Source organism: Lipotes vexillifer, unplaced genomic scaffold (genome assembly GCF_000442215.2).
Source record: "Lipotes vexillifer unplaced genomic scaffold, Lipotes_vexillifer_v1.1 scaffold328, whole genome shotgun sequence".
Classification (NCBI taxonomy): domain Eukaryota; kingdom Metazoa; phylum Chordata; class Mammalia; order Artiodactyla; family Lipotidae; genus Lipotes; species Lipotes vexillifer.
This window is the reverse complement of record NW_006799460.1, coordinates 59,420-84,714: the sequence shown is the minus strand read 5'-3', so window position 1 is coordinate 84,714 and position 25,295 is coordinate 59,420. Positions and strand designations below refer to the sequence as shown.

Sequence of the window (25,295 nt, the reverse complement as noted above, 5' to 3'; positions counted from 1 at the left end):
GCTGAACCCATCCTGGACTGCCTATGTGCAGACTGCTTCTTATGTGAGCAAAGATACCTCTAATTTCTTTAAGCCACTGCTTTCCTGGTGTTGTTATAGCCAAACACTGTTTCCTAACAGACACAGGTCCAAGCGATAGTTCAAAAAAAGAAATACTCGTGAAAATATGGAGAGGGACTACCCTCGTGGCGCAGTGGTTAAGAATCCGCCTGCCAATGCAGAGGACACAGGTTCGAGCCCTGGTCCAGGAAGATCCCACATGCCGCAGAGCAGCTAAGCCCATGCACCACAACTACTGAGCCTGCGCTCTAGAGCCCGTGCTCCGTAACAAGAGAAGCCACCGCAATGAGAAGCCACGCACCGCAACAAAGAGTAGCCCCCACTCGCCCCAACTAGAGAAAACCTGCACGTAGCAACGAAGACCCAATGCAGCCAAAAATAAATAAATAAATAAAATAAATAAATAAATAAACTGTAATAAAAGTATGGGTTTTGTCTTAAAAAAATATATACATATGTATATAACAGGAAAAATGCTGATTATAACTACACCAACTGCCTTTTCCCACCTATTTGGTTGGCAAAGATAACATTTGCTAGCACGCTACGTAAGCAAGCCATAGGGGAACAAGCACTCCCCACCTTCCAGGTAGAGTGTCAATGCGGAGGTCTCTGTGGAGGGTCAACTGGAAAGATCTTTTGAAATCATGAGAGCCAATACTCTCACACGTGTGTTTTCTGGGACGTAACCCGGGGTGCATCTGGCCAGGTGCAGCGGGACAAGTGGGCCAGTCAGTCCCACAGCGATTTGCAACAGTAAAGGACTGGAAACAGCCATGATCCCGTCCATGCGGGATGGCTGCGATGGCTCTGGCACAGCCAGACAGAAGTATGCTTATGGCTTCATGATAAGAACGTGGAACAGTCGCCAGGATATCTCGTTAAGTGAAAAAAGCAAAGGCAGGACTGTGTTACAATGCACTACCGTTTTGAAAAAGATTTTAAAAATACATATATAGGGCTTCCCTGGTGGCGCAGTGGTTGAGAGTTTGCCTTCCAATGCAGGGGACGCGGGTTCATGCTCCGGTCCGGGAAGATCCCACATGCCGCGGAGTGGCTGGGCCTGTGAGCCATGGCCGCTGACCCTGCGCGTCTGGAGCCTGTGCTCCGCAATGGGAGAGGCCACAACAGTGAGAGGTCCGCGTACCACAAAAAAAAAAAAAAAACCGAAAGAACATATATAATTATATATAACTTTTAAACGTAAAATTTAGAGCTTAAACAAAATTTTTCCAGATCTATTATCTATGCAAGACAGGCCTGGACGGTCTCTGGAAGGAACCACAGGTCGCTGGTCTCCTGGGAGGGCCGGTGTGGGAGTGAGACCCCCGCTGGTACCATTTTGAACCTTTTGAGTTTTAGATCTTTGATTTCAACATATCAGGTATTTAAAAATATATATTAAAATACAAAATATTTCCTGAGCCCAGGTTTTCTCTGACACTACAGACTAGAAAGTGAAACAAGGCTTTCTAGGACTTGGCTGCTGCCATCCCGCCACCCTGCCACCCTGGGCCTTCCCACAGGGACCTGGGCTGGTGTTTCCAGGCTCCACCCACTCCTGCTTTTTCCCCAACCTCTTGCACAAGCCCATTCCGGTTTCCCTGCCCACCTTCCCCCCTCCACCCCTTTCACTCGGGCTGGGGAACCGGCCTTTCCCCACCCCTGCCTCACCCCCAGACTGTCTGACTGACCAGCTGCCGGGCACCTCTCCTGCCAGCCCAGGGCTGAGCCTTTCATTCCCCTGCTCAGAGCTCGCCTGCCCTCCTGCCCACTGTTTGCTGAGTGGCCAGATCTCCCTCTCACCCCTCCTCCCACCCCCAGGGAATCTCTCTCAAAGCCAGACCCTTCTGCGAGGGCTACTCAGACCTCATGGGCTTTCTTGGTACCCCAAGCTGCCTGCTGTGCCTATCATACCCCACCTCTGTCCTGCAGGCCCGGGCAGTTCTCTGGACGTTCCTACACCCAACCTGGTGGTCCTGGTGCCTGAGCCGTGGTGCTGGGTAGCCCGGAGAAGTGACGCCCACCAGGCTCCATCCCCCTTATAGGTGGTGCACTAATGAAATGAGGCTTGTTCCAAAGAGATATTAACCAGTGAGGGTGGGCAAAGCCTGGGGCAGGAGGGAGGCAAGGTGGGAAGCACCTCCTCCCTCCTGCTCCCCCCTGAGGGCCAGGTGCTGGCTGGCAGCAGTGCCTTGTCGCTGGTGCCGCCCCCTCCTGCCTCCGTCCTTTCTCCAACTCCAGGCCCCCAGCCGGGTCCTCAGTGCTGTTCCCAGACGTCAGGCCACTTCTGTTTCTACAACCACTCCGCAGACTGGCGTCTGGAGAGGCTGCTCCCCACACCTCAGGCCCCCTCGCGCACCGTGCTGCTGATGGAGAGCTTTCTCTCAACGGTAAATGGATCCCTTTCTGATCTTAGACCAAATCTCCCACTGACATATGTTCTCTGTGCAGAAATGCCATCGGGACCATGCCGAGGGAACCCCCGTCAGAGGGCTGGGAGGCTGCTCTGTGTGTGTGTGTGTGTGTGTGTGTGTGTGTGTGTGTGTGTGTCAGGGGAGGGGTTCCCAGGCTTCAGTCTAGAGAGGGAGAGTCACCACATCCTGCCCCCGATCCGCAAATCCTTGCACTTTTCCCTATCTTGAGATTATTAATTATATCTGCAAAGATGGTAACTCAAAATAAGGTCACATTCACAGGTAACTGGGGTGAGGACGTCAAAATTTCTTTTTGGGGGACCCAGCTGAATCCACAGCCCTGCCCTTCCACGGACTCTCTGCCAGTGGGTCTATGTGCTGTGTAATTCTCTGCCAGGTGGCAGTCTTGAGCCCTGGCCTAACAAGAGCGGTGTACGGCACCAATTTTCTGACAGCTGGAAATAAAGGTACGTTGTCCAAACTGTGTCAGTTTCCAGGGTACCATTCCACTTGGACTTAGGATGGCTTTCTGAAGGGATGTAAAAGACAGGTGCATCTGTAAAAGAAGTGCTTCTCCGTCCGTCCAGCATAGGCGCATCTCAAAGACGCAGATGGCCCTGTTGGAAGACTCAGGACGCCGCTGGGTTGGGGGCCGTGCTGGCGTGGTGCCTCCCGCACCACGGCCTTGCACATGTCTGTCATCATGCCATGGCTCACCGGTGACAGCTAGGGCTCATTTACTATTAATAATCCATTGGATGGGGGAAAAGAATCTCCAAGCTACTTTGTTTTTTTTTTTTTTTGGCTGTGCTGCGTGGCTTGTGGGGTCTTAGTTCCCTGACCAGGGATCGAACCTGTGCCTCCTGCAGTGGAAGCTCAGAGTCCTAACCACTGGACCACCAGGGAATTACCATCCCAAACTCTTTGTTGTAACAAACCCACTTTCAGTAATTATTCTGGAGAAATAAGGACATTACCGTTTTTGCTGAGCGGTAAGGGGTGCCTTGCAGGGCCTGGGGGGCCGTGGCTGGGGACAGAGAGGACACCAAGGAGTCTCGTTGGAAATGGAGGGTGAGAAACGTGGGTGACACAGGGAACTGGAGTAGAGAGGTCTTTTTTTTTCGGATGAGGGAATGCATAGCAGCTGTGGGTGATGGGAAAGACCCACTGAGGGGAGCGAGGCCGGACAGACAGGAGTAGCCAAAGGGGCCGGGCCTGCAGGTGGGGAGGGGCAGGCCAGCCAGGATGGGGCTGTGCTGAACTGTGCAAGGCCAGCTCAGACTGGGAAAGAGAAGGATTGTGGATGGGCCTGGCCTTGGCTGTTTTCATCATTCCCCTCCAATGCTTAGGGTCTCAGGGGAGGGTTTGAGGAGGTGCAGCCCATGCCCCAGTCCGTGCTGACTGCCAGGCTCCAGCTGGCAGGGACATCCTTTTCTGAATGACACAGGGGAGCAGGGATTGGGGCAGCAGTCCCAAGCTTTCTCTTGTGAGAGAGGCTTTGGTTTCCAGACTCCCCAGATCTGTGTGCACTGCCGGGGCCCTGCCCCCCATCCTCCCAACCAGGTTTTCCAGCTGCTGCACCACAAGCCGGCTGATGGAGAAAGGGAAGGCAGGTCTGTCTTCGGCACAGCAGAGGCCACACCCCTGCAGGTGTATGCGGGTGGGGCCTGGCCACAGTCACATCCCAGGGCCAGCAAAGCAGCTCACAGGCCTTGTTAAGCAGAGTAAGGGAAGGCTGCAGCTGGCAATTCACGGCGAACATCCCCTAAGACCCCGTTTGCTCCTCCTTCCAGGGGGCGCAGGCGAGGGGGATGGGGGCAGCAGGCCGAGTGGTAATCCCCGAGCGCTTGCCTGGGTGGACTTAGTCTCCTCTGGATGCCCCGTCCAACGGAGTCCACGGCCCGGAGTCCTGAAGGTGGCACCCCTGCAACGCGTACCTGTTCCTGGCACCTGTCCTTTATGGACGGATGGATGCGGGGTCAAGTCATAGGGAGGCCTCCGAGGTGCTAGAGCGAGGACAGACCTGGGCCCAGAGACTTCAGCCCAGGGTCTCTCTGCATATGCTTGAAGTGGGGTGGGCTGTGGTAGGACAGGGACCCCCGGGGCACGGGAACAAGAGCCGAGTAGCTCTTCCAGGTGTGGCCCCTCTGCCCCACGCACATCCCTGCCCTGGGGGACGAAGATGTGCCCCAGTGGAGGGTGCTGAGCTGAGGTGCCTGCGAGGCTGACTCCCGTCCACCTTCAGCTGAGGATGGGATGACCCCACAGACGCAACCCGAGTTACGGCGCCCATGTTCCCTTGTCACGAGAGTAGTCTGATGCACATTCTGGGAGCTAGGAATGGCTCCTGAAGCAAAGAGGGGGTCCCATCCCTGAAGGGCACCTGAGATTCAGAGTGAGAGCTGACGTAAGCCTTTGGCTAGCTGGGAATCTCGCCTTGGGCCTCTCCTCGTGAAGAAAGGAAAGTGGCTGTTAGGAATGAAACTAAAAAGGTCCTGACAGGGCTTCCCTGGTGGCGCAGTGGTTAAGAAGCCTCCTGCCAATGCAGGGGACACAAGTTCGTTCCCTGATCCGGGAAGATCCCACATGCCGCAGAGCAACTAAGCCCGTGCGCCACGACTACTGAGCCTGCGCTCTAGAGCCCGCGAGCCACAAGTGCTGAGCCTGCGTGCCACGACTACTGAAGCCCGCTCTCCTAGAGCCCGTGCTCCGCAACAAGAGAAGCCACCGCAGTGAGAAGCCCGCGCACGGCAACAAAGAGCAGCCCCCGCTCATCGCAACTAGAGAAAGCCCGCGCACAGCAGCAATGAAGACCCAACGCAGCCAAAAATAAATAAGTAAAATAAATAAATTAAAACAAAAAGCAAAAAACCTCCTGACAGGTGTCACTGCTACGGCCTCCCCGTGAGCCCTGAGCCACCACTCGGACCCTACCTGCAGGGAGGTGGCCGCAGCCTCCAGGAACTGCTCAGGACTGTCCTTCTTAGGTTTAAATTGGTCCAGTAGCTTAATCACAGTTTCAATGCATTTTCCATAGTAGGCCATCTTCCCAGGTGGGACCCTAAAAGCAAACCGTGACACGTCACGCCCTCCACGCACCCTGGGCTGTCAGCTCAGCAGGTGGTGAAGGACCTTCACCAAACTGACAGGAGGTCCACCAGGGAGCCTGGGACCTGGTGGGGCAAGGAGTGTTGGAGGGAAGTGCGGACCCCGGCGGGGGGAACTCCAGGCCCACTTCCTGGACTGTGTCCCTGCAGGCCTTGGGGAGCCCGCCCCCAGGCTCCCACTCACCCATAGCCCCAGCAGCCCTCTCTGCCCTGCCCCTGGAGGCTCCCTGGCTGCCCCACGTGCCCCCAAGCCCTCCAGCTGTGCACGGGTGGGGATGACCCCTGGGAGAGGCCAGGCCAGAGAGTGGAGGCACCTTGTGAGTCAGCCTGAGTGGCCCTCAGCCCAACTGGGGTTTGGTGGTGGATGACTCAACAGGCCCTGCTCGGAGGGAGAGGCGGACCTAAACACAAAAGTTTTGGGCAAGAAGAATCCTTGGGTCACCACGTTCAACACCCCCATTTTAAAGATGAGGTAACCAGCACCCAGAGGGGATGCATAGCTGGTAAATGGCCAGGCCTGAGCATTCCAGAAACAGACAAGCTCCAGGAGACTGGCTTGCTCAGAGCCCTTCTTTGGCAGACCCTGGAGAAGCCGCTTGGGGTAGGAATGGGACCGCAGGAAATGGTTCTAACAGGTGACCCCCAAATTGTCCTCAGGGCAGGGTGGCCAAGCCCCCCAGGAGCTCCTCTCTCATCCCCCAACCTTGCTCCACACTGATCGAGCAGCTTCCCTGGGTCACCGTGCTGCTGGCTTCTTGCGCCCCAGCTATTGGCAAAGCCAGACTGCTAGTGCCCTGGGGACAGCAGGGGCACCACTTCTCCACCCAACAAGCTGGAAAGGCTCTGGATGGCAGCACCCAGACTGAGGCCCTCCAGGATGGAGACTGAGTGAAAAAACAAAAGCCACATACACTGACGCTGGGGGTCACCAATGAGATGGCCAATCCCAGCCAATCACGGTCCACTGGGTGAGTCCCCCCTAGCATCACTTGAAAGAGAACGAAGGCCAAATGCCATCAGACACTGCAGAGAGCCTCTGACACCAAACATGGAAACAGAAATCAGTAAAAAAGGAAGTAGGAGAAAGCAGACAACATACACAGCAGGAAAAACCTGGAAACAAAAAACTATACCACCTCTGAGAGATGGAGAAGGTACGGTATCCAAGAAACATCTGCAGGAAAAGAAAGAGTTCTTGGAAATTAAAATATGACAGCAGAAGTAAAGATATAAATAGAAGAGGCAGAAGATAAAGCTGAGGAAATCTCCCGGAGAGCAGAAAAAGATGAAGATGTAGGAAGTCGGAGAAAAACACCAAGAAAATCGCGGAACCACTCCAAAAAATCTGAATTCCAATTAACAGGAGTTTCAGAAAAATGGGAGAGACATAACGCAAGGGAATATCCCAGAATCGATGGACAGGGTTCCTGAGCGCCCTGAAGCAGGAAGGGACAGGAGGGGTGCAGGGTAGCCTCGGGCTCCCCAGTGGTAACTCTGGGCACCAGGGTTCAGGGAACCCATCTCCAACCAGGAAGAATGATGGCTCTGTGGATGGGGGGGCCCTGCACCCGGCACGGGGAGGGAGCCCAGAAAGGGGCAGGCTTGGGACTGGGAAGCCGGAGATTTTCCAGGAAGGTGACAGCAGGTGGCAGGCCAAGGGCCCCAGAGCACGGGGGGGGGGGGGGGGGGGGGGGGGGGGGGGGGGGGGGGGGGGGGGGGGGGGGGGGGGGGGGGGGGGGGGGGGGGGGGGGGGGGGGGGGGGGGGGGGGGGGGGGGGGGGGGGGGGGGGGGGGGGGGGGGGGGGGGGGGGGGGGGGGGGGGGGGGGGGGGGGGGGGGGGGGGGGGGGGGGGGGGGGGGGGGGGGGGGGGGGGGGGGGGGGGGGGGGGGGGGGGGGGGGGGGGGGGGGGGGGGGGGGGGGGGGGGGGGGGGGGGGGGGGGGGGGGGGGGGGGGGGGGGGGGGGGGGGGGGGGGGGGGGGGGGGGGGGGGGGGGGGGGGGGGGACCAGCCTTCCTGGCATCTAGGTATGCCAAGAAGTGGAAGAGTTTGAGACTTCCGGAAAGTCTCCTTGAAAGGGAGGAGCATACACTTCTTCTCTTTTCCACCCTGCTGCCTGGACTCCAGAGGTGATGGGAGGAACTCAGGCAGCAATTCTGGACCACGAGGAAACATGCAAAGATGGCAGAAGAGCAGGCCAGAGGAGCCCAGATCCCTGATGACTTTTGGGGGTGTCATATCTCCCAAGATTGCCTCCCCATGGACCTATTTTATGGACACACCAATAATCTTGTGTGGGTCACTATGATGTTGAAATTTTTCGTTGCATAAAGCTGAATCTAGTCCTAACTATACACCCATTTCCCTGAAGTCAGCCTCTGAGCAGCAACAATAGTCGCAGACTTGGAGTAGGCCAAGGGCACACCCACAGAGAGTCTACCCAAGTTCTCAGACTGGAAGCAGTGGCTGGGGGAAGGGCAGGATTTATGGGGGATGACTGGGAGTGCAGTTGGACACGTTTTGTTTGGGGGAATTTGGTAGACATCCAACTGGCAAAAAACAGGGAAAGGGGTCTAGAGTCCCAGGGCAAGGTTCAGGCTGGAGATGCAGGTTTGGGAAGGTCAGGAGAAAACGGTTGTTTATTGAACCATGTGACTGCAGGAAATCATCCAGGGAGAGGGTGGATAGAGGGACTTCCAAGGACCGAGTCCCGGGGCTCTAGTGTCAGGATGTTGAGGAGCAAGGAGATGCCAGCCAAGGAGACTCAAGAGGAGCAGCCACAGCAGGAGAGGCAGAGAGTGAGATCTGTTCCAGCCAAGTAAGGACAGTGTGTCCAGGAGGGGAGTACTCAGCTGGGACACTTGTTCCCGGAAGAGGCGGGGCTGAGCTCTCATAGTTGGATTTAGCAACATGGAGGTCAAGTATGACTTAGACAAAGAGCCTGGGAGGAGGGGCTGGGTGAAAATCTGATTGGAGCAGGCTCAAGAGAGAAAAGGTGGAAATGAATTGGAGATAAGACGCAACTCCATAGGGGTTTTGCTCTTTAGGGGAGCAGTGACTGGGTGGTAGCTGGAGGGGAGTGGGGAGGATCAATCAGGTACTCAAAAACGAACCCGGAGGACTGCCAACACTCAGGGAAATCTCAGACGGCTGCCTGTGCCTAGACTCACATTGACTCTAATGGAATAGAAGGGCCAGGGAGTCCAGCCCATGTGAGCACCTGGACGCTGGGCCAGTGATAACATGAGCAGCAGAGAATAAATTCTCTATCAAGAGAGAGTTACCTCCCTCTTGTGCACCCTAAAGCTGCACGTACCCGAAGTGCTGCTGGGTGGGGGCAGAGGAAAGCGCAAGGCGGTTGGGGGAGGGTCCCCTCCTACAGCCAGAGCGCAGCAGCCTCTTTGTGCCTGATTCTTCAGGTACCAGAGGGAGTTTCAAGTGAGACCACACACTTGTTTTTAGCTTTCTGCTTAGCACTTAATAGATTCTCAGATTTTGTTGATTGTTTTTACGGATCCAAATTAGGGCATGGCTAGGGGAAGCAGTGAATACGGGAGAATATCTTTTGAAAAATCATCGTTTATTGTGGCGATTAAAAAAAAAAAAAAGCACCGTTAACTTTAGTCAAGGAGCTGGGAAGAAAACCAAAAAGGTGGTGAGCGAAAGCTAGAAGATGGGAAACAAGAAAGACGAGAACTGGCCCGCAGATCTAGGGAAGTTGCACGTGGGTGGCGCTGGTGCTGAGGGGACGCGCCTCGCCCCCCTTTCGGGTCTCGCCTGCTTCCCTTCTCCCTGTACCTGTCAGCAGGCTCCGCGGGCGCTCCGGAACCTCCCTTCTCGCCACTGCCCGCTGCACAGCAATTGCAGGGCTGGCGGGCGCGAGTGGACCGAGGAATAGCAGTGGATCTCCCCTTCCACTTCTGCTCCGCCGGAACCCCGGTAACCCTCAGGGCAGGGGCGGTGCTGGGGCGCAGTTTGGGCGTTGTCACCTAGCAACCAGTGTACGCTCCGGAGCCGTCCGAGGGAAGACTACAACCCCCAGAATGCACAGCGCCCGCAGCCTAGAGAGGTCGCCACATCCAGGGCCCCTCTTTCCCCGCAATGCCCGTCGGGACTTGTAGTTCTCGGCCCCTCCGGGCGCGCCGGGCGCGTGCCGGGGAGCGCGCCTCGGGCGGGGCGCGGCGCGGCGCCGCGACCGGATTGGGCAGCCTCGGTGGCTTGCGGCTGGCCTGGGGCTCGCGGCGCGTCGGCGCATGTGTGGCTCGGGCGGCGGTGGCCGGCCGAGGCACCTGGTGTCAGTGAGCCGCGAGGAGCCGGCGACCCCGTGCCTGGTCAGTCCGCGCGTCCGCCTGCCCACCGCGGTCTGCGGGTCAGTGCTGCGCGCAGCTCTCCGAGCATCTCCCGCCGGCGCACCTGCTCCGCCCGCCCCGCGCCGCAGCCGGGCCCAGGCGCAGCGCTGCGGAGGTGAGGGCCGCCGGGGCCGGGCCGGGCCGGCGCGGCGATGATGAACAGGTTCCGAAAGTGGCTGTACAAACCCAAGGTGAGCGGACCCGTCCCTCGCTGCCGAGGCAGACCCCCTTTCCCGGTCGGGACCGGCCTCTCCGTGGTGCCGCCGATACCCTACCCTCCACTCCGCGACTTGCTCACACGGTCGCCCTCTCCCTTCCACGGGTCCCCCCACCCCGCCCGGTCCCACACCGCCCCTCCTGCTCTTACCCTCGGGCCGGGGTGCACTCCCTCCCCACGCCCGCCCGCTGCCAGATGGGCCCCTCTCCCTTCTCATTCCGGTCCTGCGTGGTGCCCTGCTCACACCTCGTGGTCGCCCGAGCAGACCCCCTCCTACTTCTCCTGGGTCCCGGAAAAACCTTTCCATCCCCCCTCCCTACACCAGGGATGACTCTCCCGTTCCTCTTCTGCCTCCCCCCCTCCATTATCCTGGACCCGGAATGTACCTCCTAACCTCCCTCCGCAATCCGGAACAGACCCTCTCCCCACTTACCCCAGGTTCTGGAGGGGAGCCCCATGAGCGGGTCCCCATCCCACTGTCCCGGCCCTGCCTTCCCGAACCAGGACCGATCCGCCCCTCGGCCCAGTTCGCGTCCCCATCCTTGTCCCGTGCCCATCCTTGTCCCGTGCCCACCCGCGTGCTGTCAAATGCAGGGCAGTCCCCTGCCCGGCGGTGGTGGGGTGAGCGCGCCCGGGGCCGCAGGCTCAGCGGGGTCGGAGGTGCGGTCCTCCCGGCGCTGCGCCCCTCCCCGGCCGTGGGGTCGGGGTCTGGGCAGCGCGCCCTGCTCCTCGGCAGCTGCGCCAGTCGCACTGCGGGCGCTGCGTCCCTGCCGCCTGCCCAGGGCTCGTGTCCGCTGCGGCCAGAGCTAGTCCTAGTCTGGGTGCGGCGGTGCCCAGGAGCCGGGCGCAGAGTCCTGGGAGCACCCTAGGCGTCCGAGGGTCGGACCCTGGGGGCTGGCACCGCGGTAGGGCTGGGGCGCTGGGGTCTTGGCTGGGGGGGGCGTCTTGGCCGGGGTGGGGCCAGTGGTCAAGTCTAGGCGCCTCGGACATCCACAGTGTGCCTGAGCGACCCAAGGAACACTGCCCCCGCCCCGCCCCCTGCCCAGGGCTGACCACTTCTTAGGGTCTGGCTTTTCTGCTCCCCTCCCGCACCGTGGGTGATCTCCCAGGGTGGGCTGGGGCGGGGGGAGGTGTTCCTGAAATCTGTGCTGTCCTTCAGCGGGTCCGTTGGAGGATGGGCGCCCGAGGTCCTGGGGCGAGTTCAGGGACCGGAAGGGCTCCTACTTCCTCGCCTTTGGGGTCGGAGAGTTCCCCCAGTGTTGGGTCGAGGGCTTAGGGTGCCTGGGGCCGCCCCTTGCGCGGCCTTGGCCTGGCCCAGAGGGGATACGGGTTCTTTCTTGCTTGGTGCAGCTGCGCAGCCCTGCTCCCCCTTTGCACCTCCCTGTTTTTGTAGCAGCTGCTTATTAGTGGTGTTTTGGTGTGATCCTGATGCTTCCCGGAGCTGCCTGTGGTTTGGGGCCTCCCTGCCCTTGGCAGCCTCCTGCCCAGCCCTCTCCTTGCTGCAGTCCCCCCAGGCCGCTCTGATCCTACCTGCTGGTGCTGGGTAGGGTGCCAGGGGAGGGCGGCAGCCTGTGCACGCGATGTGTGTACAAGGAGCCGCTTTTTGTTTGTGTGACTTCTGTCACCAGTTAAGGACCAAGGGGGACTTGTCAGAAGGCTGTTGTGAGGGTTATAGCAGCAGCAGCAGTTTTTCAGTGATAAACGGCAGGGTCAGCAGAGAAATGTATCATAGTAACGTTCTGGTGTCTCTGAAAACACATTTGCCAAGGGTACTAGGGCTCCGCATGCCTTTTTCCAGACGTGGCTGTGGAAGAGGACTTGTTTCTAGGATTGCCTAACTGTAATACGTTGTTGGAAGGGACTGAAAAGCAACGTGGAATCTCTGTTTCATCTACAGCTGAATAATTTCAGTGGCCCTGCCTGTTTCCGTTTAGGGAAAAGTCTTTAAAAGTGGAAAATGATACTACCCATGAGACTGTGCCCCAGAATTGAGAGTCGTGTTCCTCATTTTCCCTCTCAGCAGGCAGCTGCCCTTCCAAAGCCAGCCCCGGGGCTGACCAGGGCAAGGTGGAGAGCTGGTGAGTCAGCCAATCCCAGCGACTCAGCCCAGAGCTGTGCGCCTTAGGAGAAAGGAGGGGATAGCGTTTCATCTGGTCCTCTCCTTTCCTTCACTGTGGTGTCTTGGCCTGCTGTCTGACCCCTGGACTCAAGACACATCTCTGTGTGTTTGCCCTGAGGCCAGTCTGAGTGAGCATGGTAGTTCCTTGTTGGACATCTGTCTTTGGGGTTAAATGTCTTAATTATTTGAAGGGTTGGAGTGGGTTAGGTCACCCCAGTAGCTTTTCATTTTTCAAACCAAAGCTCATATTTTGGCCTCAGGTTATGAATTGAATTTTATGCTTCCCCTTCCTGTCTAATTTAACACATTTTGGCACAAGTGAGAGCAGGAGTCAGTTCTGGGAGGTTTCCGGGCCTGGAAGAGTTGAAGTGTTAAATGTTAGCTGTGGGAGGATGTGTCTGAGAGAGATTGTTGCCTGTAGTTAGGATTTTTTCCACTGTTGTATTTAGATAGATATACAATTCAGACTGGATTCTTGATTTAATCCCTGCTTTGGTTTAAAACTGAACACTGAGCTTCTTGTTCATTACAGTGCAGTGGAAAACATTCTGAAACCAAAAATATTCATTGTTCTTGTAGTTCTAAAAAGCGTTTGGAAATGCTTTAAAACCATCTTATATGACACTTAGAATTTTTGATATCTGAATCATTAACAACTACCGAAGGCGAGTAACAAACAGACCAACCTGATGTGTACAGTAGTTATCTGCAGACTCTCATATTTCCATTTATTTTCTTTAAGGCAGTCTTTTAAAGACTATTATGATTTTTTTTCCATGGAAAGTGTTCAGGATTTCTAAGTGTCTTTGCTTTTGTTTAGGGAAAGGCTTTCCAAAAAAGAGTTAACGTTCAGAGGGGAAACATTTGGAATACCGGGGTCTTCATTTGAAACAAAAGTCTCAATACTTGTGTTTCATGCTGGGTTATAATTTTCTCATTGATCCCTGCTGACTGTGCTAAGGGGTGAAATGCTGGTGTGGGGGTTGGAGGACCCAGACCAGACCCCACCAGGTCTTCTTGGCCACCATCAAAGAGCATGTTAGTAATGGTATAGGATGAACTTGTGTTTTCCATCTTTGAGGAAGAATTGATTGGCGGGTAGGTGGCATTGTCCAGATGGATGGCGATTACCACGCTCATGGTAATTGCCATGGTAATTACCACGCTTCATGTGCACCTCATGAAGAACTCTCTTGTCTGCACCCCCAAACCACTTCTGGGATGTGGGTCGTTAATTTTCCTTGTCCCCCTTCTTTGTGGGGAAGCATTCCTTGTAAATACAGCGCTTTACCAAGTGATGTTTATCTGGAAACTTTGTCAGTATTCTGGGTTCAGATTAGGGATGAAATGGCCTCGTCTCAAAGAGAAGCTGCGTAACCTGCTGGGTGTGTGCGCTTCTTGAATGGAGAGCCCTTTGATCTTTGCAGAGTTCAGTTCTGCCTGCTGTGGGCTGGGGATGGGGGGATGTGTGTGGAGCTACCCACGTGGCTGTTGATTTAACCCAGCCTCAGTCAGCAGCTGGGCATCCAGAGCCATGCCCAGGGCCCCTCCCTGTTTCCAGAGTCCTGGTACACCCGGCCATGGGCACTGGGCATGGAGCTGCCCGTTGGTGGCTGGCACTCTGCACATTGACCACCAGGTGGAGGGGGCCACACCCTGGAAGTGCAGCGGCAGTTGGGAGCCCTTCAGGTGTTAAATGAGCGGCCCCCGGGGCTGGGGAAAGGCCTGGGCTTGTGTCTGCACGGCCCCCGGCATACACAGACGATGAGCAGCCCACTTGTCCTTACAGGGCTCCCCCACGGGGGCCGAGGGTGAGCGGTGACGACACGGATGATGGGGACCCAGGGAAACTCAGCCACACGGTCAGCAAAGCCCCTGGGTCAGAGCATGGCGGGAGGGGTTGTGGTGGAGGTGAGTGAGACGGTGGTCTTCCCACGACCTGGTCCTGCTGCCCTGGGCTCTGCACGGGAGCCTGAGCGTGACCGTGACTGGGACACGACAGCAGCAGCACGGGCCTCGCTCTCCCCGCTCGCTCGAGTGGGAAACGAGCTGCTGTCCTCAGAGCGAGTGCAGCCCTCGCTCGGCAGAGACTCTGCTCCGGGGTCTTGGGATTTTAGTGTTAACTTCTAGCCAGGCTGCTAACTAGTTCTTTCTCAGCCGATAAATTCTGAGTGCCCAGCTGCGGCTGAGGCTGTCCTTGGAGTTGCACGTTTGTCTCCGAGGTGAGCTGCAGGAAAGCCAGTGGTGCGGACGCCTAGTGCACAGGCTGTGCCAGCGCCAAGCTCCCTCTGCCAGCAGGGGCCTGGCCCAGAGTGGGCCTCGGAAGCCCCGGGAAGGATGCTCCGCCGTGCTGAGTCAGAGTGGGCTTGGCTGGCCTAGTGCACCTGTTTTTTGTCCCTGAATTCAGAAAGTGCTGGGCCCCCCTCCCTGCTGCCGGGTCTGGCCGCCCCACCTCCCCCAGAGAGCCTTCCATACGACACACAAGCATCGTCAGGCCTGGGCAGATGGGAGGGCCCGAGAGTCCACTTGTCAAGGAGGCTTGTAGCACCCATGCCGGGTCTGCTAGGTAGACTCAGGGGCAGCTCTCGCCTCCTTTCCCAGGCTTTGCTGTACTTCTGTCTGGGGCTGCGGGAGCTTGTGGGGCTGCGCACGCCCAGCCTGTGCCGCCGGCACTGGCCGGGAGGGGAGAGGCTGAGCTGCAGACAGGCTGCGAGCATCAATTTCTGTGCCAACTCTGTGCCAACTCTGATGTCATCACTTAGGGGTCTGTGCTTTACCATCAGTGCGTTGTATTTATGGGAAATGTATAATACGGTTTCTGTTAAATGGGTGAGTCATAGGCAGGGAGGCTTAAGCTTCGCCTAATTGATATCTGGCCTTGGCGTCCAGCAGGCGGTGGCATGGCGGGGAGGGAACCCTCGGTGTACTGCCCCCCCTGAACGGGAAGTGTGTTGGGCAACTTCATTTGACCCTCCATTCTGAGGTGGGTGATGTCGGGAGGCTTTAGTGCCTCTCCATAAGGCTGCCACACATTCCCAGAACACCAGATACGCTTGTTTTATAAGTGTGAAAATGCACATCTGAGAGCCCATAAGTGACTGAACGGTCATCTGCTGGTTTTGAAGGCAGAGTCTTGTTGGAGTTGACAGCATCGAATAGCCACAGCCCTCAAGTGTGTGCTGTGTGCCCACACAAAGGTGGACAAAGGGGAGCTGATTCCAGTTCAAAGACAAATAAATGTCTAGAATGTTGTGGGTTGTCAGCATTTCTCCCGTGTTTATTGCCCTAAGTCTTTGTGGCCCACATGGCTTATGTGTTTTGATGGTGTTGAAGCCACAGACAGGGCAGCAGGGCCTGGGCAGGAACCCTGACTGCCCCTCCCACAGCCCTGTCTGCCAGGCGGGGGCGAGGGGACCCATTGCCTGGAATTTGAGGGGACCATGTCTGTCAAAGACTCACAGTGATGGCTCAAGAAATGACCTCTGTCACTATCAGCGGAACTTGCAGGTGGGTCGGAGGTGTGGGGTTGAAACAGAACTGTGCGTGGAGGACTTTTTGGAGTCCCAGAGGCCATCGTGGCAGCCGGCTACTCCTACTGGGTCATTTTGAGAATGAAGTGTCTCGACGGGTGCCCCCCCTGCCCCGACTTCTTGTCGTGCTCATTTGCTGGGAACAGACCCTGACTCAGGGCACTCCGGCGTCCCGGGGGTCCTTTTACCTGCGCCCTCCCCCCGTGGCAGACGCTGCCTACCATCTGGGTACCCTCTCCCAAGTGAAAGTCCTGGGACTGAGTTTCAGCCAGTGTGGGCAGCAGTGGCGTCCACCATGTCAGGCCCAACACCAGACCTCTTGAGCTGTCCTCCTGTGGATGTGGTCTGCGTCCCTGGTTCCTTGGCAGGAGGCTTAGGATCCAGTAGAGGACCCCAGGGCCATGGGGGAGTGAAGGAGCTGGGGAAGGGGCTGGGAGTGAGTGACAGCTTAGGATAGATCTCTGTTGCTTAAGGCACTGAGGCTTTGGGGGTGCCTGTTAACATTTTGATTATCCTAATGCACCCTGTCTTACAAATGAGGTGAACTTGCTGGAGCCTTCACAGGCAGGGGGAGGCAGGATTGGGATTGAACTCAGGTCTGTCTGACCCCAGAGCTGGAATCCGTAAGCAGCCCATCCTGAGCTGTGCACGTCCTGCGGGAATGAACTGTCGCTGCCATCAGTTTTTACATGAGTTCCATTTGGTGAAACAATTACTTTTGTACTTTTTACAGTTGGATTGCAAAGAAACTTCGATATTGATGGGCAATTCAAGTGTTTGAAGGGGGAAGACAAAATGAATGGATTTTTTCCCACTGATCTGAATAGATTAAGCAAAAGTAGAACAGAACATTTCATGTTATGGTAATTTATGTAGAGTAGTTGGTTAAGATGAATGGAATGTTTTTTTCCTTCTTACAGTAAGTATTTTGAAGCCCTTCCATTTTCTCATAGTTTTCGTGCTGGATGGGGACAGGGGAATGTTGGGGGCACTTCACATGGGGCTCCCTTCATGGCTGAGGGGGTCCTTTGAGCTCTGCATGAGGGGCTCTGTAAGTCTCTGCCGTGGTGGGGTTTGCTCCAGCTAATGCCTTCCCCTTGACGAACCACCCTCCAACCACGGGGGCACACTGGCTGGGTTCTTGGGGAAAATGGGTTAGCATACCCATTGTAGGGATGATGTCTTTAGAACAGTAATTCTTTTCTTGCATTTTCAATTTTTGAAAATGTTTCCAATTGTTTTTAGGGATATTGTAGTTATAAAAAAGTCTAAAAGCAGAATCAACCACCTAGATGTTAGATGCATTTAAGAATTGTACACCCATGCTCACAGTAACATGAATAGCCAGGTGAAAACAGCCCAAATGTCCATCAACAGCGAACAGGTAAATATCGATAAAATGGGGTATATACACACAATGGGATACTATTCAGCCACGAAAAGGAATGAAGTACCTAGTGCAACGTGGATGAGCCTTGACAAGCTGATGCTACGTGTAAAGAAGCGAGACACAAAAGGACAAATAGTGTGTGATCCCATTTATGTGAAATGTCCAGGCAAGGCAAATCCACAGAGACAGGAAGTGGATCAGTGGTTGCTGCGGGGGTAGGGGGGTGGAATGAGGAATGATAGCAAAAACGTATGGGGTTTCTTTTGGCGAGGACAATGAGAAAGTTTTAAAACTGGAGAGTGGACAACATTGCAAATGCACTAAACGGCACTGGATTGCACGCTTTAAAATGGTTACTTGTACGTTATGTGAATTTCACTTCAATTGAAAAAAAAGAATTTCAGCATTTTTGGAGAGGTTTTTTTTTTTTTTTTTTGGCGAATTGTAGTGTTTTTTGAGATAAACAAGGGAAAAGATGTTTTGCAGCTGAGTGAAAAGATGCTCAGGGCCACATCTCTTGAGGGGCTTGGCGTTCAGAGGCCCAGCTGCTTCCTGGTCCCCACGGGGCCAGCGCCCCATCGGGGGAGGGGCTGCCAACTCTCCCTCCTGGTGGTGTAGGGGTGGGGATGCTGCAGCCTGGCAAGCTCTCCCCGAAGAGGGGTGAGTGGACAGAGTCCTGCTGGGTCAGACGTTGAGTGCCCGCCGGGTGGCTTGGAGGGATTCACACGTGGAGCCCCGCCCTCAGTGGCAGGGAGCTTGGGAAAGTCTCCCCATGCCCCCACCTTTGGTGCTAAGAGTCACCTGGGTGCCTGGTGGAATAAAATGCAAAAACACCCCAGAAGGGCCCCCCCCCCCCCGACCATATTAACAAATTTAAGGAGGAAAACCATATGATTATCTCAATAGCTGCAGAGAAAGCTTTCGCAAAATTCAATACCCATTTATGAAAAAAAAAAAAAAAAAAACCCCCCAGAAGGCCCCCCCCCCCCCCGGCAGCACCTCTGAGGTGGAATTCACAGTAAAAAGTTACAAAAGTCCCGAGAAAGTGGTTCTCCCTCAGCAAGAATCAGAAACAGCAAAGGCTAAGGGGACTGCCATTTACAACCGTGGGGGAAAGGAGACCACAAGGCAACACCCAGCCTCTTTTAAACAAAGGCCAAATGGAGCTCCCAGAATGAAAAAGACAGTCACTGGGTTTAAAAACTCAAAGCTGGAACCCAGCCCGAGGAATGGGTTAAACGTCGGAGGGGGTCGCTGACCTGGAAGGTGGTTGCTGAGATCACCCAGCAGGTGGCCAGGGTGGTGAAAGGCAACCTGAGAGGGATGGGGGGAGGGCCACACGGAGGACAGGATGAGGGGTTCAAGGTGCATCTGACAGGGCTTCCGGGATGAGAGGCCAGAGAGAAGGGGACGCTTTTGTCAGTTGTGTTGATGGATTTTCAGGTTCAGTGAAGCCCAAGTCCTCAAAGGAGTAAACGGGACTAAGTAGACAGGCACGTTGGATGCACGGCATGTGGGGACTTCGAGGGAGGACAGTGGGCCGGGCTGCGGCCTCCAGGCCTGGAGACTCTGGGGGCCGAGGGATCTTGCTGGGAGGAGGCACCTGGCTCCACGCAGAGTCCCCTGCGGGGCTGGGCTGCCATCCGCAGAGGAGAGTTAGATGAAGACAGTTTTACACGAAGACAAAAAAGTAACCGCCCCCAAATCCTTGCTGAAGAGAACTGGGAAATGTTCTCCAAAAGCAAAGTCAAAGTCAGGAGGAGGGAGTGGGAGGCGAGAAGCAGTCAGAAGTGAGCGTGGGGGCAGATCCCAGGAGCGGAGATTCTGGCGACAAGGAGCCTCAAGAGCCAGCCGGGATGGAAGCCCTGGACGGTAACGCCCGTAACGCCCGGCATGGCCTGGCTGGTTCAGGATGAGGCCGGAGGTGTTGGCCGGCTTCAGACCCTGAGCTGAGTGTGTGAGTTAACTCAGGCGAACCCTAGGAAAATAGCTACAGAAGGGTGAGTTCCAGACCAGGAGAGGGAAAAAAGAATAAAGAAGATGTAACCAATGCAGTCGAAGCAGGAAAGGAGGGCGAGAAGGCAGCAAAGCCAAAGCACAGTAAATAAAAAGCAAGAAATAAAGCTTTAGGAATCGTGGCAAATGCACTGGTATTCTCAGAAATGCAGATGGAGCAAGCCTGCCAGGTGGTGCCTCAGGGCTGCTTGAAGGAGGGGCAACCCCGGGGAGGGGTCTCTATCCCTGCGCTGTAAGCTGGGCCAAGGTAAACCACCCACCCCACCGAGAAGTGGGTTGGCCGGCCGGCCGGGGAAGCACGCTCCAGGGGATTTGCCTGCAGGTGGGGTGTTGTGAGGCCTTTTGGGAGGGACGGGGTTGGTGGCGGGGGAGGAAGCTGGGCCTTGACCTTGACGGGCTGGCCCTTCAGGGCGGCCTTCCCACCACTCTGGACGGGTGGTGGATGGGGCTGCCCGGGGAGGGCCCTTCTCAGCCAAGGGCCGTCCTGGGGGCTGGGGGGTGGGCCCCTCAGTTCTGGGGTGCGTCTGGGCCAGGGACGCGGCATCCCCTCTCCTCACTTCCATCCCTTACCTCTTCCGGGTCAGACCGAGAGCCTTGTGCAGGAGGGCTGTGTCTGTTGGGTTGACCGGCCAGCACCGTGTAACTGGAGGTCCGTGCAGGGCCATTTTCTCCTCGCATTTGAGGTCGTGCACAGGTGTCCCTGACTGTCAGAGGAGGAGGTGGTCACACGTGGTCCTGGGGGCCGCCGCCCCCAGACAGGACCCTTGAACGTGGAGGACGTCTCAGCCCGGGACCCTCCACCCCGTTGGGTGTCTCTGGCGTTCTTGCGTGTCTTGCTGGTTTAGGCTCTTGTCTCCGTGTGGAGAGGGGTGATGAGTAGTAGCCTGTGGCCCCTGCGCCAGGAGCCCGCAGGCTGTTAGGAGGCGTCTGTTCCCTACCCCACACCCAGATCCAGCGGTGGCTTTGCTCACATGGATGGTGAGTGGACACAAGCCCAGGACGTGGGCTCGGGATCCCGGGTCAGCTCTGGTCTCCTCACCCGAGGGGGTGACAGATATGCTCCCTGCGTTGACGGGCTCTGTTCTTTGGCTTCATGGGAGGCCCTTGGAAGCCCCTAGGGCTGGCCGCCCACCCCCGCGGCCCCGTGACCCGGCTCCCGGGGACCCGGTCGTGCGGGGCTGGCAGAGAGGACCCCGCCCGGATGCCCGCTGCTCATGTCGTTGATCAGGGACACTCGAGGTGCTGGACGAGGCGCTCATTGTGGGCCGTTTCCCCACATCAGCCACGCCGGTGCCCCGGGCATCGTCAACCTGAGCGCCCGCAGCGCGCCCGTGTCTGGCCAGCGCTGGGCCAGCTGGGCGAGCAGGCTGGGGCTCTCTGGGACCGTGAGCACACCTACCAGCCCTTCACGGTCGGGGACACCCAGAAGGGACGGGGCGGGGGCAGCCAAGTGTCCAAGGCCTCCCCCGCGTCCCGTCCCACCGCGCGGGCCCCATCACGGCGGAACCCTAGATCACTGGCAGCCTGTCTTGTGGGTGTTTGGAAACTGCTTTGAGAGAACCAAGGGGCCCACTTGAGTGATGGTGACTCGAATGCACGATGCTGGGCTCCATTGTCACATGGCGGCACCGCCTGGTTGCCCCTCCTTACCCTCCCGGCACCGACGGCACTGGGACCACCCCCCTGCCCACCGGCACCTTCCCTCTGACCAAGACCACAGCCTCGGGCCTGGCCCGCTCCCCACCTCTGCCCCCAGTGCCCCACTGTGAGCTGAGGGACGTGGTCGGCGTGCGGCCTCTAACGGGCGCTGGGGCCCTGGGGAGGTCTGACTGGTCTATGCAGACGTGCTCCAGATTATCGTAGAGTCAAGGACTGTTGAGTGGACGCCCTGCCTCCCCACGGGGACAAAACCGGAAAGGCAAGTGGCGGTGTCACATGTGACACGTCACCTGTTTTCCCTGTGCCGCACGGCCCCTGGGGGCCGGGGCATCGTGGCTTCTGCTCCAAAGACTCAGACCCGGTGCGGGTGGGCCGGTACCTGTGCCCTGCTGTCTGGGGCTCCCCTCAGCGCTTTCCCAAGGATGTGCTTTGGGGCACACATCCGGCTTGTTGATGAGGCCTGTTGTCGTTTTTGGTTTTTTGTTATGTGTCTTGTTTTTTAAAAGAACTGGGTGACATTCACATGACGTACAGTGAACCACGTCAGAGTGCACATTCAGTGCAGTCTCCCCCGGTTTACAAACTTTTCCACCAGCCGCAGAAGCGCCCTGTATCCCTGATGTAATCTCTCCCCACTCTCCCCTCCCCTAGCCCCCGGTAACCTCCAGTCTGCTCTCTGTCTCTGTGGATTTGCCTCTCCTGGACGTTTTGTATAAAAGGAGCCCCACAGTATGGGGCCTTTTGTGTCTGACTTTCTTCACGTGTGTTTCATCCACGCTGTAGCACGTGTAGGACTTTCCTTTGTAAGGATGAGTCATATTCCATTGTACGGATAGGCTGCCCTTTATCTGTCCATTCATCCATCCACGGACATTGGGCTGTTTCCACCTTCTGGCCCTTGTGAGTAAGGCTGCTGTGAACCTTCGTGTACACGTTTTCATGTAGACATATGTTTTCATTCTCCTGGGCAGGTACCCAGGAGCAGAGTCTGTGCCTAACATTGTGAGGAACTTCTAGACTCTTTCCCCGTTGTGGTTCTTGACAAATGCAGGGTGAGTGGTGGAGGAGGGGGGCAGGGCCTGTGAGAGCCACAAGGCGTCCGGACGGGGGACTGATGGCTGCCAAGCCTGTGTGCTCTGGCCTTTGGGCCGCCCCAACCCTGGTGAGCAGGTGTCCCGATGGGATCCCCACTTCTCGGTGCTCATCAACCAAGACAGACTCCTGGAGATCTCAGGCCTGGTGATCCCCTGAAATGGGCTGTACCCTCTCCTCCAACACCCCCAGGCTCGTGGGGAGCTGTGCCCATGCTCCAGGAGTCCTCCGAGGACTAGTGTAGCATGTGCCAACACTCCTCTGCACGACTGGGCCTTTCTCACACGGCATCCCCACACCCCCCGGCCAGGCGCAGTGGCGAGGTCCCGTGGATGGGGGTGGTGGCGTTCTTTGTCTGTCTTGGGTCCCAGGAGCTGGTTGCAGCTGAGCAGAGAGTGGGGCTGCCCCTGAGCTGTTGCTGAGGGCAGTCGCTGTCTCTGGTGGTTCTCGGACACTGGGACACTTTGGGCCCTGGTGAGGGACAGAGTCCTCGCTCTGCATCTGGGTTCCAGCCAGAACGGGCTGTCCACTCAGGCAGAGGCTTTGGCCCTGTAGCAGGTGCGGGTACCGGGGCTGCAGGTGGGTGATGTACCTCTTAGAAAAGAGCTCTGCGCCGTCACAAGTGCCCATGCAAACCAGGTGTGGGGGGCTCTGAAGAGGAGCCAGACGAGGTGACCTGTCCTCAGGAAGACGGAGAATGGGGCCACTGTCACTGCTGCTCAAACACCTGTGCTTTAACAGCCAAGAGATTAGCTTTGTGTGCGTGTTTTATGTAAACGGAAGTCATCTCCTGTCATTTGATGTTGCCAGATGTTCTGTGATGAACCAACAACGCATAAAAACACTAGCCACAAAAAAAACACAAAAAAACAAAACACTAGCCACAAGCCCCTTCAGGTAGATGAATGAAGTGCAATCAAGTTAAAAAAAAAACGTGTCCACCCTACCTGTGTTTGTCTGAGGCCTTTGGGAGGTTCTTGATGTCACTGAAACTCTGGAACCAGGGAGGGTCAGGGCTGTGTGCCCATCCGGAGGAGCCGGCAAGCTTGTGTGGAGTGGCCGAAAAACCCAAAGGCTCTGGCCACCTCCGCGGGGAAGGGCCCCGTGTGGACGACTAGCACCGAAGCGGAGCCTGTGCGCTGACAGGGCGTGCCTGCCCAGCTGTGCTCGGTGAGCGTTTCCCTCGGGCTCTTTCTGGGGAGGATGTAGGTGATGGTGCGTCTTAGTGGGCGCAGGCCTGGCCTGCTTCCCTCCACCCTGTGCTGAGGAAGCTTTGATGTGCGTGATGGAGAACCCAGCTCCATGTGGCCCGGTGACTGTGGGCATGAGCTGGCGTGGCTCATGTCCAGCTGGGTTGGGCTCCAGACAACTGCCTGGCCCTGCTCTGAGATCCCCTCCGGGTAAGGGGACAGTGCCAGGGACAGGGGGAGAGGACCCTATGCAGATGTGCACGTGGGGTGGAGTCTCGCTGTGGAGAGAGAGGGAGGGAGGGGGGTGGTTTCCTTGTGGCTGTTCCCTGTAAGCCGTCTGGTGTGATGAAAGGAAGCCTTGAGCCCCTCCTACCCATCTCAGGACTGGCAGTTAAGGTAAATCGTTTATTCATTCAACAGGCAGTACTTGGGTAGGTACTTTGCTCCAGGCACTGGGCTGGGACTTCGGCAGAGACCAAGGCAGCAGAGGCCCTGGCCTCACATGGGACTTTCTCCTGGGGCATAAAGCTGGGTGCCTGGAGCGAGTGGCCAAAGTAGCGGTTTCAGAGGGCAGCATGGTCACGGGTGTGGTGGGGGGAGAGTTGAGTGACCCGAAAGCTGTAGGGACACCTCCCTGTGAGCCTGTGGGATCCTGACTTGCCCACACGATAGCTTCATCTCCCAGGAGGTTGGAAATCACCAAGAGCGTCCCCCAGGCATGTTCTCTGGCTCCCAGGCCTGCAGGACACACAGAACAAGGCCGTCCAGTCTGGGAGATGGGCTTCCTGAAGCCGCCCCACATTGGCTTGGGGCTGAGGGCCTTCATGGAACAAATGGGTCCGCGTGTGGAACTCGGCGTGTCTGAGACGCCGGGACCTCTCGCCCCCTCTGCACGTGACCCCGTGCAGTCACCCTGCAAGTGTGACAGCCCAGGGTCTTTCTTCAGGGGACACTGACCCTGGGAAGCCGCCGCTCTGGACGGGATGCTGACCAGCAGGGGGTCTTGGGGGTGACAGTCATCGACACAGAAGGGACTGAAGGCACAGCAGATGGGAGCCAGCGGGGTTTTCCTCCATCCTGTGGGGCTGGAAAAGGGGCAGTGACTCAGGACCTGCGAGACGGAGCCTGCTCACCAAGTCCAGGTTTTTGAAAACTTCCTTTTTTAAAAAAATATTGAGGCATAATGCACTGAATGCCGATAAACTCTACTCCTAAGAAAGGTTAGGATGGTAAATTTTATGTTATGTACATTTTATCACAATTAGTATTTTTTTTTAAATGCGGGTGGGGCGATGGAGCAGTTCCGTGTCTTGGTTGTGGGCGTGGATCCAGGGACCTGCCCGTGGGATACGGTTGCACGGCACTCATCACACATACAGCGCAGTGCGCGGAGCAGACGGGACGTTGGCTGAGATGGGCAGCTCCTGTCGCTGTCAGTGTCCCGGTTACGATACGGTCCTGCAGTTTTGCCAGATGTCACCGTCGAGGGGAACGAGTGGACGAAGGTGCACGGGACCCCTCTGTGCTGTTTCCTACGACTGCGTGTAAATCTACAACTACCTAAAAGTAAAACATTTAATGAGAATAACCTTTAGACAAGTTCATCGAGGTATAATTGACATACAATAAACGGCACATATTTCAAGTGGACAGGTTAGGGTTTGACACCTGTGAAAGTGTCACCACAATGAAGGCAGTGAGCATAAGTGTCCCCCCAGATGCGCCCTGGCCCCTCCGCATCCCCTCCGCATCCCCCCCGCCTCCACCCCCAGGCTAATGCTGGTCTGCTTGCCGTCATTATAGATCAGTTTAAACTTTCTATAAAAAAAAAAAGGGTGTTTAACTAAGGACAACCACGAGGGCCCCTGACCCTGCCACGGGGGTTTGTGGGGACTTACAGAGCGGAACAAAACGAGCTTCTAGAAAGTCCGTTCAGCAGTGGGACCATGTTCGGGGGTGCCGTGGACTGAATGTGTCCCCCGAACTCACATGAAGCTCTGACCCCAGCGTGACTGTGTTTGGAGATTAGGAGGTAATGAAGGATAAATGCGGTCGTAGGGAGGGGCCCTCATCCCGTCGGGCTACTGCCTGAGGAGCACCGTCTCTGCAGGAAGCGCACGGTGACGGGGAGGCCTCACGGGAACGGCCACCCGG

General features: G+C 56.8%; 1 protein-coding gene across 1 annotated transcript in view; it reads right to left on the bottom strand.

Annotated features, from left to right (window-relative positions):
- Positions 1-5,522, bottom strand: part of CFAP99 (cilia and flagella associated protein 99) — a 36,987-nt gene extending 31,465 nt beyond the window's left edge. Inside the window, exon 1 of the mRNA XM_007471633.1 lies at positions 5,412-5,522. Coding sequence (XP_007471695.1) covers positions 5,412-5,522 — 111 coding nt within the window. The remainder of the gene's footprint in view (positions 1-5,411) is intronic.
- Between the last annotated feature and the right edge of the window lie 19,773 nt (positions 5,523-25,295).